This window comes from Dipodomys ordii, unplaced genomic scaffold (genome assembly GCF_000151885.1).
Source record: "Dipodomys ordii isolate 6190 unplaced genomic scaffold, Dord_2.0 Scaffold188, whole genome shotgun sequence".
Lineage (NCBI taxonomy): Eukaryota > Metazoa > Chordata > Mammalia > Rodentia > Heteromyidae > Dipodomys > Dipodomys ordii.
Window position 1 is genome coordinate 2789868 of NW_012267404.1, and position 17878 is coordinate 2807745.

General features: G+C 37.3%; 1 protein-coding gene and 1 pseudogene across 1 annotated transcript in view; one reads left to right on the forward strand and one right to left on the reverse strand.

Moving 5' to 3' along the window:
• The window catches only part of LOC105999353, a 12234-nt pseudogene extending 9670 nt beyond the window's left edge, over positions 1-2564 (forward strand).
• A 5604-nt stretch (positions 2565-8168) lies between these two features.
• LOC105999354 (cytochrome P450 2C26-like) overlaps positions 8169-17878 on the reverse strand; it is a 19221-nt gene continuing 9511 nt past the window's right edge. Inside the window, exons 6-8 of the mRNA XM_013034326.1 lie at positions 17068-17255; positions 13854-13995; positions 8169-8407 (exon numbers count right to left, since the gene is read on the reverse strand). Of these exons, the coding sequence (XP_012889780.1) occupies positions 8169-8407; positions 13854-13995; positions 17068-17255 (569 nt within the window). The remainder of the gene's footprint in view (positions 8408-13853; positions 13996-17067; positions 17256-17878) is intronic.

Genomic DNA, 17878 nt, shown 5'->3' on the forward strand with positions numbered 1-17878 from the left:
AGAGAGATGCATTGTTGTCCCTGCCATTCCGTTTTCCTAAGTTTTTCTTCTTTCCTTTCCTCCTGTGCTTGCTCAGTTAGACTTTGAGTAATGCCGGTTTGGGGCAGGCCCAAGTCCCTGGTTGCTTTCTTCAGGTTGTCTCACTTACTTCTTATGTCATATTTCTCCTTTCATTTTCATTTCCCCTTTAAGGAGAGGGAACAACGTTTATTTCCTGTATCTTCATCACCATCTTAATGGTTCTTCAAAATGCATGTATGTCCCACTTCATATAGATTCTGGTTTATGTCTTGCTAGTTAAAGTCAAAGAAGAGATTTATCATGTGATTGGAAGAAATCGCAGTCCCTGCATGCACTGGAAGAAATCGCAGTCCCTGCATGCAAGAGAGAAGGTGAATGCCCTACACAGATGCTGTGGTGCATGAGAACCATAGATACATTGATCTGGTCCCCACCAGTGTTTGCCACGCAGTGACTAAGGACACTCAGTTGGGGGAATACCTCATTCCAAAGGTGAGAGGCCTTTATCCTTCTGCTTGGAATGTTAAGCCCTCAGCCATCAAAGTAGTATTATTCCTGCTTACCCTTCAAGAGTATAACACAGCCACATATCAGGCATCTGACCTGAATTATAATGTTTTTCAGTCCGAAATTAATGTCATCCTCCTTGGCTTTTAGTACCCTGAACTGTGAGGGAAAACATTCTTCAGCAGAAATCTAGGGTGATTGTAGGGCCTAATGAAGTGGATTTTTTCTTTATGATGCCATCACTCTTCCATTATACTGTGGTTTATTTGTCAGGAGCAACACACATCCCAGGGCTTCTGCAAAGTACTGAGGTCAGACTACAATCGTTGAGCTGTGTGGCTTGCTAGTCAGTGGAAAATGATCTGGTCTTGACATCATATGACTTAGGACCATTTAGGATTGGCCATTGATTTTTTCTGTGACACTGAACAAATGGATTCTCTTTTTTTTCTTTCTTTTCAACACAATCTCCTCCTCAACAAAACAAAGGGATTAGCTGACATAAGTCTAATTTTTTTCAAGTTCTATGATGTCCTTTATAATTTGGTGTATGCATTTCTCTTCTATCAGGGCACAAACATCTTAACATCTCTGAATTCTGTCCTGCACGATAACAAAGCATTTCCCAACCTAGAGCAATTTGACCCTGGCCACTTTCTGGATGCAAGTGGCAACTTTAAGAAGAGTGTCCACTTCATGGCATTTCCAGCAGGTAAGCAAGTTCTGTGGTGGCCTCTCTGGGCTGGATAAATTGCCATTTCTAGGAGGCCAAAGGCACAATGCCCAGCTTCCAGGTTGTTTCTCCTTGAGTTGAGTATTCCATTCCTGCTTTTGCTTCCTGACCCAGAACTAGGATTTGTATGCGCTGCTCCTAGACAGCCTGTTCTGCTATTGCTTTTCTCAAGTAACTTAAGAAGTCAGTTCACACAAACTTATTGATGGTTTTGTGTGGGAGCTTATACACTTCCCCCAAACTGTTCCCCTTATGTATAAAAAAAACTTAGATTCTAGTCTGTCCAACAAATGAATGAATAACTTCAACTTCATGTGAAATGTGCCGGGTTAGCAGCTTTAGTGAACATTGTGGTAAACAGGGGAATGAGGAATGAATTTTATATCCTGAGTGTGTAAAAGATGTTAGGAAAAGCCATGTTGCAACTGAGCTGATTATAAATGACTATGGAGAAAGTCAGACAGAGCAGAGCTGAAAACCATTTCTGTTAGAGAAGTGATGAAATCTGAGAATCTTAAAGTTTCCAGTCTGTTTAGGGAAGAGTGAAGAGTAATATCTTGAGTGTGGGAGAAATGGGTGAGAGAAACATACAGAAATTAAGTCCCGAAGAGCTGATTTTGACCATGTTTGTAACATTACCTTTCATATCTAGCCATAGTAACGTCTAGAAAAACTTTAAGCAGATATGTGAAAAGATTAGAGTTATCCCTTAGGGTACTGATTAGAAGAAACAAGCCATGAGCTCTGCATCCATGGTGGAACATACTTTGTGTTATGTGAGTTGGAATAGATGAGTGTGTGTGTGTGTGTTCATGTATGCATGCATGCATGCAAAGATTTGCCTGTATATGTGTGTTCCCAAGAGGTTGGTACTAAGAAGTCTCAGCATAGCAGTTCCAATGTGATTGCACAGAAAATATCTTTTCATATAACATACCAAGAGAAATTTAGGCTGAATAAAGGAAGAAAATAATGTTGGAATAAATAGAAGAACTCATCAGTGAGTTAGTCATTCATTAATGTATTTATAGATTCCATATATATGTCATTATGTATGCTATTGAGAATCAGAACTTAATGATTAATTAGTTTATGTTATTTTAGGAAAGAGAATTTGTGTTGGAGAGGACTTGCCATTATGGAATTGTTTTTGGTACTGACAAACATTTTACAGAATTTTACCTTGAAACCTCTGGTTGATCTGAAGGACATTGATATTAACCCAGTTGAAACCAGTTTAGCTGTTCTACCCCACTCCTGTAAGCCCTCTTTCATTCCAGTCTCAATAAAAATGGCAGGCTGATGGAAACTCTGCTGTCTCATCCCATTGAGCAGGTGTTTCCTTGCCTGTGTTCCAGCCATCCTGCACCATTGTCTAAGCAGATGCAGCTCAAATTTCCCTTCATGAAAGAAATGCCATTCTTTTATCTTTAATAAAATTATTTTAGCAATACAATCCTGAGTTCAGAAACTGTATCTTCTGTATCACACCAGTTCAGAACCTCATTGCTGTTTTGATTGTTTTGGTTAAACATTAATAATTAGAATTAATTTTGTGAATTTAGGAAACATCTAAAAGAAAATATTAAAGTGACACATCTCATCCTGTGTTACTAGGTAAATGGTTTCTGGATAGTTTGTCATGTTTACTTTTGCTCACATCTGTCATCAAAGTCTGTAGACATTCATGATAATTTAAAAAAGAAGAGTTGTTGCAAATATCATTTTTAATAAATAATGACTAGTTGAGAGATTCATTTGTAAAACTAGCAGGAATAGCTAGAGTTACAAATTATGATTAAATTTATGTTTTCAAAGGAACAAATGAATAAATGTTGAAAGTATCAATGTGTGATAAAACTGCTAACATACATTAACAGTAATCATGAGATGTGTTCACAAATTTAACTGAGAAATTTGTATTTCAAAATAACTATTCAGTATTCAAAACAAAAAGTTTAAATAGCAAGTGAAGTTTATTCCTGTCTTCATTTCATACACAAAGAGAGGGAAGCATACTTCCCACCCTAGGAAATACAGGTCATCTTAGTCAAGTGTCCCTAAGTTGACACTATTTGGCAAGGCTGCCCTCTTGTAGACTTCGAGATATTGCTCTGAACCATGTGGTCAGTAACAGAACTATATGTTTTAGTAAATTTCAATGTTGACCATCATTCCTGTCAACTCTATCATTTTGTAGGTAAAGAAATTAAAGTAAGGCAAAAGTTCTTTTTCTGGAACCTATAAAAAAAGTGCAATAACTGATCAATAAACTGTATTTGTAAAAGGCCAAACTTACAACTACACATTTAACTAAAGGTGACTTTATCAAAAATGTAACTAAAGAGGTAACATAAGTCTATTATGGAAATCACAAAACTCTGATGGATGAAATTACAAAATTTCAAAAGATGTGAAGCCGGGCGCTGGTGGCTCACGCCTGTAATCCTAGCTACTCAGGAGGCTGAGATCTGAGGATTGCGGTTCAAAGCCAGCCCGGGCAGGAGAGACCGTGAGACTCCTATCTCCAATAAACCACCAGAAAACCGGAAGTGGCGCTGTGGCTCAAGTGGTAGAGCACTCGCCTTGAGCTGAAGAGCTGAGGGACAGCGCCCAGCCCAAAAGTCAAACCCCACGACCGACAAAAACAAAACAAAACAAAATTTCAAAAGATGTGAATACTTCTTCTGTTCATGGATTGGAAGAGTTAATATTATTAAAAGTCTGCCCTGCCCAAAGCAATTTACAGATTCAAGGCAATCTCCCCTTAAAAATACCAATGACATTCTTCAGAGAGGAAAAAAAATCCTACAATTCATATGGAAGGACAAAAAACTTGGAATAGCCACAGCAATCTTTCAATTATTTGTTTGAGATTGGGTCACAGGATGGAATCCACCTGGCCTCACACAAATGGCCTTCCTGAGGAAAACCTTTTGAGGTTTGTTCCTGAGTGTCTGACTCTGAGTCAATATGGAGCAAAAAAAGAACAAAGAGATAGCAAAGTTTCTGATTTTGAGGCATCTATAATAATTAACCTGTATTTTCAAGCAATATCATATATAGCAATACCACATATATTATTGTAAAATTATTTTATTAATTAAAGTTTTTTATTTTATTGTCAAGAGGGGTTACAGTTACATGAGTAAGGTAATGAGTACATTCCTATCTAGTATTGTTACCCCTTCCTTCGTTTTTCCCCTACCATCCTTTTCTGCCCCACCTCCCCAACTCCTCCCTCCCCACCTGAAGTTGTAAAGTTCATTTTCAACATAGGATCTGGTACATCTCATTGTTACAATGGGTCAAACTGTATCCTTATTTCAGCATTTTGTTATTTCCCTTCCCCTCTCCATATTAGAAAAATGTATATACAAGATGTAGGGCACTGGAATAAAATACAGTTAAAAAAAGGGTTATACCATGCGGGAAGAACATACTAAAGAAAGAACAAAATCACATAGTCCCACATGGTCCAGTGGCTATCATTGGTGATTTATTCTTCCTTTGTCCCTCCATTTCTGTGTCCTCCTTTGCCCTCTCAAAGACATATAAATGAGCAAACAGAACAAAAAGGAAAGAAAACAAAAGCAGCAAAAAAGAAAAAAAAAGACTCTAATTTTCATTTTCTGGAGTTTATTTCGACAAATATTATTTTATATAGATGTCCTTTGGACATATAACTATGTCCTTTGCTGATGATAATGCTAATTATGAATCAAAATTCCAATCCATGGTAAGAGAGTGCACATCAACTCTGCAATGATCCAGCTCTACCTGAATATTGAGATTACTTCAAATGAGAAACTATGGACAATTAAAATCCCCAACTAGTGACTTGAACTACTATGTGCAAATCACAATGAAGAAACATTCTATATGAAAAAAAACCCAGACATCATGACTCGTCCCAAAGTCAGTAGCTGACAATATAAAAGACTCAATTGATAACAAAGGTAAAAATCTCATGGGGCGGGCAGGAGGGTGGAGTGGAAGGGGGGGAGGATGGGAAGGGGAAACAAAGGAGGAGGCTACAATGCTTGATAAGAAATGTATTCATTATCTTGCCCATGTAATTGTAACCCCTCTGTACAGTAGTTTCACAATAAAAAAAAAGAATTCAAAAGAACAAGAATAACAATGAACAATGAGAGAATTTTCTTGGCCAGATTCCTCAGGGCTTTCCTTGTTAGGGATTCCATCATTTCAATTCTTTTCATCAGGATTTCTGCAGCAGGTAACTCATTTTCCAAGCTTTGTCTCTAATGTCCTTCAAGACACAGGAGTCATTTCTCTGTCCCCACTTAATGCTACTATAATGCTATTCACCTTCAAAAAAGTGTTACATCAAGTCAGTCAACCCACTTTGGATGTCTACTGGGAAAATAAGAGCTTTGGGTCCCAGAAATACACAGACATTCCACAAACAGACATTTCCAGCATAGAACAGTGCTGGGGACAGAACCTTGGAAATCTGGGCAATTCCAGTAGCTTTTTTCTTTTGTTAGCTGTGGGGTTTGATCTCAGGGTCTGGGTGCTGTCCCTGAGCTCTTTTGCATAAGGCTAGTGCTCTACCACTTGGAGCCACAGCTCTACTCTATTTATTTATTTATTTAGATACTACCAATTTTTGAATGGTTAATTAGAGATAAGAATCTCATGGAGAGTTTTTTTTGCCAGGACTGGCTTCAAACCGCAACCTTAGATCTCGGCCTCCTGAGTAGCTGGGATTACAGGCTTGAGTCACCGGCACCTAGCTCCCATAGCTTTGAAAAAATTAAATCCTTACTTGCCCGAAGAAGGCTGTGAAGTCATGACAAGTTTGACAATAATTTCATGCACAGTAAGTAGGATGAAAAGACATGCAATGTGTTGCTGAATGATCACTGGTGGTGTATATATAAGTTTGGCCGATGCCAAACTTATGAACGGGTTTCTGCTACCCAAATCAACAGATGTGACAAAAGTTGTGAAAGTGCGTGTGCTGTTGTAAGAATTTAAAAAAGAAAAGAAAGAAAGAAGCACTAAGTAAAAAATGAGGGCTTTCCAAGGAGAGCCATAGCAAAAGAAAAAAACACCCTAGCTATTCACTGTTACTCAAGACTTCAAAGTATGGTTAATGATTCTGAAAACTGGTTAGCATTTGGAGACTGATTTTTTTTTCACATGTTGAGAAAAAGAATAATCAGCAAAATAGAAGAGGACATGTATAAATTTCAAGAGAATAAAAATACAAAGTTGAAGCCGGGCACCAGTGGCTCACACCTGTAATCCTAGTCTGTGAAACTCTTATCTCCAATAAGCCACCAGAAAACCGAAAGTGGTGCTGTAGCTCAAGTGGTAGAGTGCTCACAGCTGAAGAGCTGAGAAACAGCGCCCAGACCCAGATTTCAAGCCCCACAACTGACAAAAAAACCCCAAAACAAAACAAAAAAACAAAAACAAAGCTGAGTATAGAAAAGGAAGACAATGCTGGAGATGAAATAATTCAGTAAAGAAACATAAATCCTAAAACATAAAGTTGTGGAAATAAAAACTTAATAAGTATAATAAAAATCAACCAGAAACCTTGCTTATAGAATGGAAGTGAGTTGAAAAATATCTGGCCTTGATTATAAGGATTTGGAGACTGCCTCTGGAGGTAATTATGCTAACCATCAACTTTCAAAACAAGTAAGAGGTTCACAATTGCAATATCCATTGACTAAAATCAGAGTTAGGATCACCTGGTATTGAGAACTTTCAAACACTATTTGATGAATAAACTCTTGAACCAGGACAAAAAATTAAGCAGTAACTTTTTGAGTTCATTCATCAAATAATGTTTGCAATTCATAGAGCTCTGAACTCTAATTAGAATCTAACTCAACACTGATAGACCAAAGTACTTTATTTTGGATAAACTACATTTAATGGTTCTTCTGTTGATTATCTATCAAAGGCTATCTACAAATTCAATGCAATACCCATCAATATCTCAACCTCATTTTCAATGAAATGGAAGAAGCAACCCCAAAGTTCATATGGAACAATAAAAGATCCCCGAATAGCAAAAGCAAATCCTTAGCAGAAAGAACAGTGTTTGGAGGAATATCAATACCAAACTTCAAATTCTATTACAAAGCTATTGTAATCAAAACAGCTTGGTACTGGCACAAGAACAGACCTGAGGACCAATAGAATAGAACTCAAGACCCAGAAATGAACCAAAAGACCTATGGCCATTTAATTTTTGATAAGGGAGTCAAAAAAAGGATGGGAGAAATGGTGCTGGTAAAATTGGTTAAACACTGTAGAAAACCAATTTTGATTTATTGTTCACACTAATGCCAAAGACAGGAATGTTAGCCTGTAATGTTTATTGATGTCTATGTCTGCGGCTCACAGTATTTCCCTACAGGAGGAGATACTTTTGGACATTGTTTTTGTTCATTAAGTCCACATCTTCAGATATGACAGGTGACATAGCCAAAGAGTTTTCCTACCATCTTCCCCTTCCCATTCTCAGTGCTTGCTGTAATGCAGATAATATAGGACTCTAGTTTGATTTATTGCTTCACTGAATTTTGAACAAAGTAGGACAGTCCAAAAATGACCCCAGGCATGAAAAGTAGTATTTATTATGGAGAATATACAGAAAAAGGAGTTTGAGTTGTCACATGGTAATCATTTTATGGTTTTGCCATACTAGCATATTAGTAAATCAGCATTAGATAAGTGTTAGCATGTGGAGTGGTGAATAAGACTATTATAAATCATAGTGAACTATAGATGTGACAGTGCAGTGACACAGGAAACCCTCCCAAATGGAGAATGGATCTTCCTGGATCTGGGAGGGAGAGGGGAGATGTGAGAAGGGAGGACAGGAAAGCATTCCTGGCAGGGGAAGGAGGTGAGTGATGGCTCAGAGGAGGGAACTGCAGATTGCTGCACAGCTGGAGCCAGACAGCAGAGCTCTTCTTTGCACTGGAATGAAGCACAGCTGGTATGCTGGTGGCAAGGAGGCAAGCCCATTCAGAACTGGAGTGATATCGAGGTCCTGTGGATCCACGAGAGATTTCAGGTTGAAGTGCTGTAAAATGGTGGTCAGGAATAAAAATAGCTCCATGCGGGCTAGGCCTTCTCCAGCACAAATCCTTTTGCCTGAAATTAAAAAAAAAAAGAAAGCAGGAAATGATTCCCTGTATGTGAGCATATGAAACACTGCATTTGTAACTTGCAAAAGAGTGTCAATGTTCATTCAATGAAATACTGAATGCATGGCAGATGGATGATGCATGGAGGTACCCAGGGAAGACAGACTATTTGCCTATCTAACATGTAATCTTAACTAATACATCATTAAAAGTTTTTATTTTTATTTTTCCAAATCTGAGAATGGCAGCACCCAATTGTAATTCAAGCACAGGAGGCTAAGATAGAAGAATCTTGAGTTGGTAACCAGTTTGGGCTACATTTTTTAGATCCTATCTTTAAAAAACAATCCAAATGTAAACCATACCAAAACAAATTATATTAAATAAAAACCAGATTATCATCATCATGTAAACCTTTCATTAAATATTTCTACATGATAAATGCTCTTTAAATTTTTTCTTCCTCTCTTTCTCTCTTTTCTCTTGTCGTGTTGGGGGTTGATGAATTATTATATCAGCTATGTTCTCTGCTACAGAGAGGGGTCATAATTCTGGAAGACAAGTAAGCTTCCAATTGTATTTTTCTCCTGTGGTTGAGATGAGGATTTAATACAGTTTGTCCTCAACCTGAAGGTCTACTCCATTGCTTCTCTCTTAGTATTATCCCTACTTACCAACAAGGCCTGTGACAATATACTTTGGGATTTTCTCCAAACTTTTGCATCTATAGAGTAATATATATGCAGGGGTGGAGGACACAGACCTTCCCAAGACTCCAAGTGGAATTCATCACATGGAAGGAGTGATGAGAAACACTGCTTTCACAATCAATTCAGAAGTCAAATTTTGACTCTGTCGCTAAGTACCCATGTGGCTGAGTTGCTTAAACTATCTGAACCTTAGTTTCTTCACATATTAAATGAGGATGCTAATAATTCTTTCATATAGCATTGGCAAGGCATTAAAATAATAATAGATTTTAATTTATTACAATTTTCATTGGGTTTTATTATTTCTATTTATAAAAATTTGAGTTTCAGGTTCCTATGATAAACTATGTTCTAGAGATATCTGTGTTGTTCTAAAAATATGGGTTCATATTGCGTAAGTTGTCTCCAGAAAAATGTTCAATGAACACTTTTGCATTTTAATACAACCCAACTGTCCATTTTATCAGCCTACAGTACACAAGTTTAAATATTATATCATGAAATTCCTTTTGGCTATGATACGTTTTCCCTAACATCAAGACACAGGCCACATTTCATTTCCTTTTTAATACTTTTTGTGACCCTTCAAGCAATAAAATCTTGCCCTAATTCAGTTTCCCAAATGTCATATTCAGATTTTCAGCAGCACAAAATAATCTGAAAACATAATTTTCTCATTATTTAAAATGTTTCCCTTTGTGTAAAACAAGTGAATTTTTGAAGAGAGATCACTGCCTTTCCCCTTAGTATCTAAGTTACAGATATAAAGCAGCATTACCTGGGCACCAGTGGCTCATGCCTGCAATCCTAGCTACTCAGGAGGCTGAATAAGTTTGAGACTCTGAAAGAAATGGATTATTTTCTAGCAAACATCGACAAGCCAAAACTAAACCAAGATAATTTAAACCAACTTAACAGACCCATATCTAGCATCAAATATAAACAGCAATAGAAGACCTCCCACCCAAGGAAAGCTCAGGACCAGGTGGATTTACAGTTGAATTGTACGAGGCCTCAAAGCAGACCTCATACCAATAATCCTCCTCAAAATTCCATATGAACCTTTACTATGAAGCCATCATAACCCTCATCCCCAAACCAGGCAGGGACCCTTCAAAGAAAGAGAACTATAGATCCATTTTTTTGATGAACATGGATGCAAAATTTCTCAACAAAATTTTGGCCAATCGACTTCAACAACTCATCAAAAAATCATGCACCACGATCAAGCAGCATTCATTTCAGGGATGCAAAGTTCATTCAAGATACACAAATCAATTAATATAATTCATCAGATCAACAAGAGGAAGGATAAGAACCACATGATTATCTCAATAGATGCAGAAGAAGCCTTTAACAAGATCCAACATCCCTTTATGATGAAGGCGCTGGAAAAACTAGGAATCCATGGAACATTCCTCAATATAACAAAGGCTGTGTATGACAAACCTACAACCAGCATTATACTTAATGATTAAAAACTAAAGCCATTTCCTCTAACCTCAGGAATAAAACAGGATGTCCACTCTCTCAGCTTCTCAATTTTGTATTAGAATGCCTAGCTAGAGCAATAGGAAAAGATACAATCATAAAGGGGATCCAAATGGGGAAAGACAAAGTAAAACTCTCACTCTTAGCACATGACATGATCATGTATTTAAAGAATCCCATGGACTCCACACCCAAATTACTGGAGCTGATCCAAAATTTTGGCAAAACAGCAGGGTATAAAAATTAACCCTCAAAAATCAATGGCTTTTCTGTATGGCAATAATGAGAAGAGTGGGGCAGAAATCAGGAAAGCAACTCCTTTTTAATGCCCCCCAATATAAAATACCTAGGAGTTAACTTAATAAGAAGTAAAGGACTTCTACGATGAAAACTTTAAAATCCTAAAAAAGGAAATTAAGGTGGAATTTAGGAAGTGGAAAAGCCTCTCATGCTCCTGGATTGGGAGGATTAACATCATGAAAATGACAATACTGCCAAAGGCTAGCTACAAATTCAATGCAACATCTATCAATATTCCAATCTCATTCTTCAATAAAATAGAAGAAGCAACTCCAAAATTCATATGGAACAATAAAAGACCCTGAATAGCAAAAACAATCCTTAGCAGAAAAAACAGTGCAGTGCTGGAAGAATATCAATACCAAACTCCAAAACACTACAAGGCCACAGTAATCAAAACAACTTGGTACTGGCACAAGAACAGACCTGAAGACCAATGGAATAGAACTGAAGACCCAGAAATGAACCCACAGACTTATAGCCATCCTAATCTTTGATAAGGGACCTAAAAAAATAGAATGGAAGAAAGACAGCCTCTTCAGTAAATGGTGCTGCAAAACTAGTTAAACACCCATAGAAAACTAAAGCTAGATCCCAGATAGTACCCTGCATCAGAGTCAACTTCAAATGCATCAAAGACCTTCATCTCAAAGCAGACACCCTGAAAACATTACAGGAAGGAATAGGAGAAACTCTTAGGCTCCTTGGCACAGGCAGAAAATTTCTTTCTTTCTTTCTTTTTTTTTTTTTTTGGTCCAGTCGTGGGGCCTGAATTCTGGGCCTGGGCGCTGTCCCTCAGCTCTTCAACTCAAGGCTAGCGCTCTACCACTTGAGCCACAGCGCTACTACCGGCTTTTTTCTTTTTTCTTACGTGGTGCTGAGGAATTGAACCCAGGGCCTCAGGCATGCAAGGCAAGCACTCTACCACTGAGCCACCTCTTCTCAGCCCAGAAAATTTCTTAATAGAGACCCAGAAACACAATATATGAAAGAAAGATTGGACAAATGGGATTGCATGAAATTGCAAGGTTTCTGCATGGCAAAGGTCATAACTATCAAGATCAATAGAAAACCAACAAATTGGGAGAAGATCATCACTAGTCATACATCACAGACAAAGGTTTCATATCTAAAATATACTTAGAACTCAAAAAACTAAATCCCTCCCAAAACAAATCCTCAAACAAACAACTGCCCAATAAACAAGTGGGCTAAAGACTTAAAGAGAAACTTCTCTGAAGAGGAAATAAGAATGGCCAATAAACATATGAAGAAATGCTCAACTTCTCTAGCCATAGAAGAAATGCAAATCAAAACAACATCGAGATACCACCTTACCCCAGTTAGAATGGCTATAATCAAGAACTCTAATAACAACAGATGCTGGAGGGGAGGTGGCCAAAAGGGAACCTTACTGCATTGTTAGTGGGAGTGTAAACTTGTTCAATCACTTTGGAAAGCAGCATGGAGGTTCCTCAAAAGATTCCACATAGAACTCCCCTATGACCCAGCAATCCCACTTTAGGGCATTTACCCAAATGATCACAAACATAGCTCTACTAAGATACCAGCACAAACTATGTTTATTGCAGCATTATTTACGATAGCTGAGATATGGAACCAACCCAGATGCCCCTCAGTAGATGAATGGATCAAGAAAATGTGGTATATATTTAGAGAGAGAAATCCATTACACACACACACACATACACACACACACACATGAATTCTATACCTCTATCAGAAAGAATGACATTGCCCCATTTGTTAGGAAATGGAAGGCCCTGGAAAAATTATATTAAGTGAAGTAAGCCAGGCACCCCAAAATATAGGACCAATGGTTGCCTTTATTTGATGTTGGTGCCCTGCATCTTGTATATACATTTTTCTAATTTGGGTAGGGGAAGGGAAATAACAAAATGCTGAAACAAGGATACAGGTTGACCCATTGTAACAATGAGATTTACAAGACACATGTAGAAAATGAACTTTACAAGTTGCGGGGGGTAGTTGAAGAGGTGGGGAGGGAAGGGATGGTAGAGGAACAACAAAGGAGGGGGTAACAATCTTGGATAGGAAATGTATTCATTACCTTACTCATGTAACTGTAACCCCTCTGTACATTATTTTTACAATAAAAATTTATAGAAAATAAAAAAAATCACAGCATTAGAGAAGGAAGGAGGCTCCCTGGCCAGATATACAGCACACATACTGCAGGTGTTCAGACACATGTCTTGGATTGAAAGAAGAGCATGGTGCTCTGTGATCATTGTGGGATATCTGCCCCATGTTTCTGATATATACATAACATTATTTGACAGTTTCTGACACTCTTAGCTGAGATTAAATGTTTTGCTCTTATGGTTCATGACTTTAAAGATATGCTCTGCTCTTCTCTGTCCCCTTTGAAGTACCTCAATTATCTTAAAATGTTACTTACTAAATTTTTTGTTTAGTTTTGGACAACGAGAAAGGAATAAGTTGGTTAATATTCCCCATTGCAAACCCTGTTGTCTCATAATCTGTGATTTTTTCCCCCTTGTTGGACTTCAGCACTTTTCTGTGTATTTTGAGAGAAATTCATTTTGTAGAGGATCCTGGGGGTGACAAATGCCACAAAAAGATGTGGCAAGGACCTGTGATGTGATCATCTTTCTCATTGTGAGGGCCGTCTAAATGAGGATTACTGGTTAGGAAGAGAAGGCAAAAGATCTATGCTTTAATCTTGCTCAACTTGGAAGAAATGCACAAACAAACTGAAACCTCTAATGTGGTCAAACAGTGGAGATGCATCATAAACAAGAAAGTGCATGGGCATTTAGAGCTGCTCCTAATCACAAGCTTAGGGCAAATACACCAGCCCCAAAGGAGGATTTATATAAGTTCCAACTGACATCCCCCTCCGCACCCACAAATTTATCTTGAATTATGGGAATAAAATTTTATTACCTGTTGAGAAAGGCATGAAGTAATCACTTTTCTTAAAGTTACCATTTTTATCCAAAAAGTGGCCAGGATCAAACATCTCTGGGTTGGGGAATTCCTTGTGGTCATGCAGAATGGATGTCAGTGATGGTAATACAGTTGTGCCCTGGGAACAATATACACAGAGGAGCTAAGCTAAGTTTGATATATACATAAAGCCAAGTGCTAGTGGCTCATACCTGTAATCCTAGCTACTCAGGAGTCTGAGATCTAAGGATTGCAGTTAAAAGCCTCCTAGGAAGGAAAGTCAACGGGACTGTTATCTCCAGTTAATCACCAGAAAACCGGAAGTAATGCTAAGGCTCAAAGTGGTAGAGTGCTAGCATTAAGCAAAAGAAGTTCAGGGAGAGCATCCAGGTCCTGAGTTCAAGACTCTTGACTGATAAAACACAAACCCAGTTATAGAGGCTACAGATACAATGAAAATCACTTAATTCAATCTTCTGGTCTAAAGGTGTTAGAGATTTCCAACCAATGATCTGGCTTCAGATCCGATAAATATCAATACAGAAAGTATTTTTAAAAGGCAAATATCTCCAAAGTTTAACAATTTTATAGCAATAGACATAAAGGATATTGAAGAAGAAAGCCCAACGAACTCAAAACAAGACTACAAGATCAGTAAAATGAAAAAAAAATAAAAACATGAGTGAATTCCAAGACAATACAAATAAACAGCTGAATAAGTAAGGAAAACAATGAAATATATCAATGAGTTCAACAAAGATTCAGAAATATTAAAGAATTAAACTAAACTTTTAGAAATGAAAAGCTATATGAATCAAGTAAAAAATCCAGTGACAAAGAGTGGATAAAATTGAAAACAGAATATCAGGACAAAGTAGATATGTTAAAATAGATGAAGAACTAGGTGAAAAGTAAAGAAGTATGAAAAGAGCATAAAATCCACCTGGGAAACTTGAAAGATAAAACTTATATAAAATAGGCATAGAGGATGGATAAGAGGCTCATACTAAAGGAAAAAAGAAACATATTCAATAATAGGAGAATATTTCCTAAATCTTTAGCAATCAGGTACAGGAGGTGTGTAAGACAGCAAACAGATCATATCAAAAAAGAATCACTCCACGACACATTATAGTCAAACATTAAACATTCAGAAAAATTAAAGAGTACCAAAAGCTCCTAAAGGAAAGCAACCAGTCATCTATGGTGGCAAGCCCATCTGCATAACACCAGATTTCTCCACAGCAGAAACCTTAAAATGAGGAGGGCACAAAGCATTGGAAGGCCAACAACTACTCATCTAGAATACAGTGACTGCATTTGCTCCCCCTTCCTCTTTCCATTCCTGTGTCCTCATTTGTCCCAACTCCAACGTTTCCATTTCCTGGTACTTGTTTTGATAAAAATATGGAATACATCACAAATTTGAGTGTCATCTTTAAGCAGGGCCATGCTAATCTTTTTTGTATTGCTCCGATTTACCATATGTGCTGCCTAAGCCAGTACTGTGCTTGAAATTTTAAACTAATATAAAAAGAAGACTCTTAGGCATTCATACAGTGAGACCACAGGAGGATATTTTTATGAGAGGAACACAAAGGCTCAATGTCTATTGAATCTGATCATACAAAGTAATATTTACTGGAATGAACTGCAGGAAATGAAAAGAAGGGTTTCTTTTCTTTTTTGCTGTTTTTGTTTCCTTTCCTTTTGTTTCTGTTTGTTCATTTATCTTTCTTTGGGAGTGTTAGGGGAGGCACAGAAATGGAGGGACAAAGGATGAACAAATTGAGCAGTGTAACTCACTAGACACTATGTTGAAAATGAACTGTACAACTTGTAGGTGGGGATGGGAGGGAAAAACTGGGAGAGAGCCAGAGAAGGCGTGACATTGTCCAAGAAGAAATGTACTCGACCTGCACATCACCTTTATAATAACAATAAAATACTTTAAAAAGAAGAATTATTATGGAGAATAGATCTGATTCAAAATACAAACATATTTATGTTCAAGATGCATACATAAATAAAAATATGGGATAAACTTCCCTAATATTATAAACAAATCTACCAAAGCAACTTAAGATACCCAACTTGACAGTGAAATATCAATCTTGAAATATTTTCTGACAATCATAAATGAAACAAAGATGTCCACCATCCTTGGATGCCAGTGCAAAAATTCAGCAAAGCAAATTTATGGACATAAGAATTAGAAAAGCGAGAATAAAATATCAACCCAGATATCAAGGTAATGCACCTTAAAATTTGAAACAAGTCTTCAAATAAATCATTAGCAATGACTAATACATTTCATGAGTTTACTAATTATGAGGTCATCAGAATGATTAATTATTTTTCTGTATATCATGTAGCAAGTATAGTAAAGGCACCATAAAATAGTACAGTCAAACGGCAGTGTTTTCTCATACCTGTAATTCTAGCTGCTTAGAAGGCTGAGATCTGAGGATCACGGTTACAAGCCAGCCAGGTAATAAAAGTCCATGAGACTCTTATCTCCAGTAATTACCAAAAAACCAGAACTGGTTCTGTGACTCAATGTGGCAAAATACCAGCTTTGAGCAAAAAGGGCCCAGGACATTGCTGCGGCCCAAAGCTCAAGCTGGAAGAACAACTACCACCACAACCACCAGCAACACAAACAGAACAATAACAATCAAAACACTCCACATTTAGATGAAGTCCATGAAAATATTTCTAAGACAGTGTATTGAAAACAAAATATTATTTGGAAAATAAAATAAAGCATAGGTAAATTGGGAGCATAATTTATTCATGAATTGGAGAACTGAAAATAACATTTTCCCCCAAATTTATCTATAATTTTACGATCATCATGATACATATTCCAGTAGAGCATTTTGGGAAATTGATAAAAAATAAACTTGTCAGATTCATTTGGAAATAAAAAAAACTAAGCATAGCTAAAAGGGAGAACATTCCCAAAACAAAAGAATTTAAGGGGCAGAACAAAAATTGGAAAACTCACAGTGCAGGATACCAGGGCGTTATTGCACGGATATATAACCACCAACTTGCCATAACAGAGACTCTCCTAAGCAGCCAACTGAGCGGAGACTTTCCCAGGTCTCTCATGTGGTGTGCAGAAGAGGAATCCCACAGTGACCTCAGGAACTGAGTTCCCTCTGGAGCTCCCTATGGAGCTTCAGCAGAGAAGAAACAAACTCACCTTGGGAATGATGTAGTCTCTGAACTTAACATCACGGGTTACCGCATGGAGCAGGCTTAGGGGTAGGAGATCAATGTATCTCTGGATCTCATGCAGCACAGCATCTGTGTAGGGCATTTGGCTCCTGTCCTGCATGCAGGGGCTGCGGTGCCTGCCAATCACGTTGTCAATCTCTTCCTTCACTTTAGCTGGTGAGACATAATAAGAAACGGTGGAACAGGAGGAAAGTGACACATTGATCATAGTAAGTCAGTGCTACCAAAAGGTAGTAAGGTATCTCAACAAGATTCCAGGTAAAAAATGTATACCCCATGGAATAGTTACATTTCAATATATGCACACATCACTCTTCTAGGTAGCTTTGTAAAGCATTAATATATTTGTAAGGGTTTAGCTTTCTAAAAAACAAAAGCATAAAAACAAAAAATCCCAATTAATGTACAGGTAATATACCTTAAATATTGAGATAAAATACGTGTGTTTAACATATAAGAAGTGTATTATCATAGGTACTATGGACTTATAATACTATGTTATAATAAAACATTACAAAATAAGAGGCATAAAATATTAACAATAAAAGTATATTTTAGAACACTATTATCTTCACTTATATCTTCAGATTTCACAAGTCTCCACAAATATTAATGATAATTTGTGGGCTAGAGGATGACATAAATGGCTTTAAGAATGACAACAGTATAACTTGTAAGATGTTAATTAAATATTCACATTTTGTTCTAATTCAGAAATATTTTTGGACATGACAACTTGTACTTCTTGTCCAAAACGAGCTTTACAACGTCGGTGC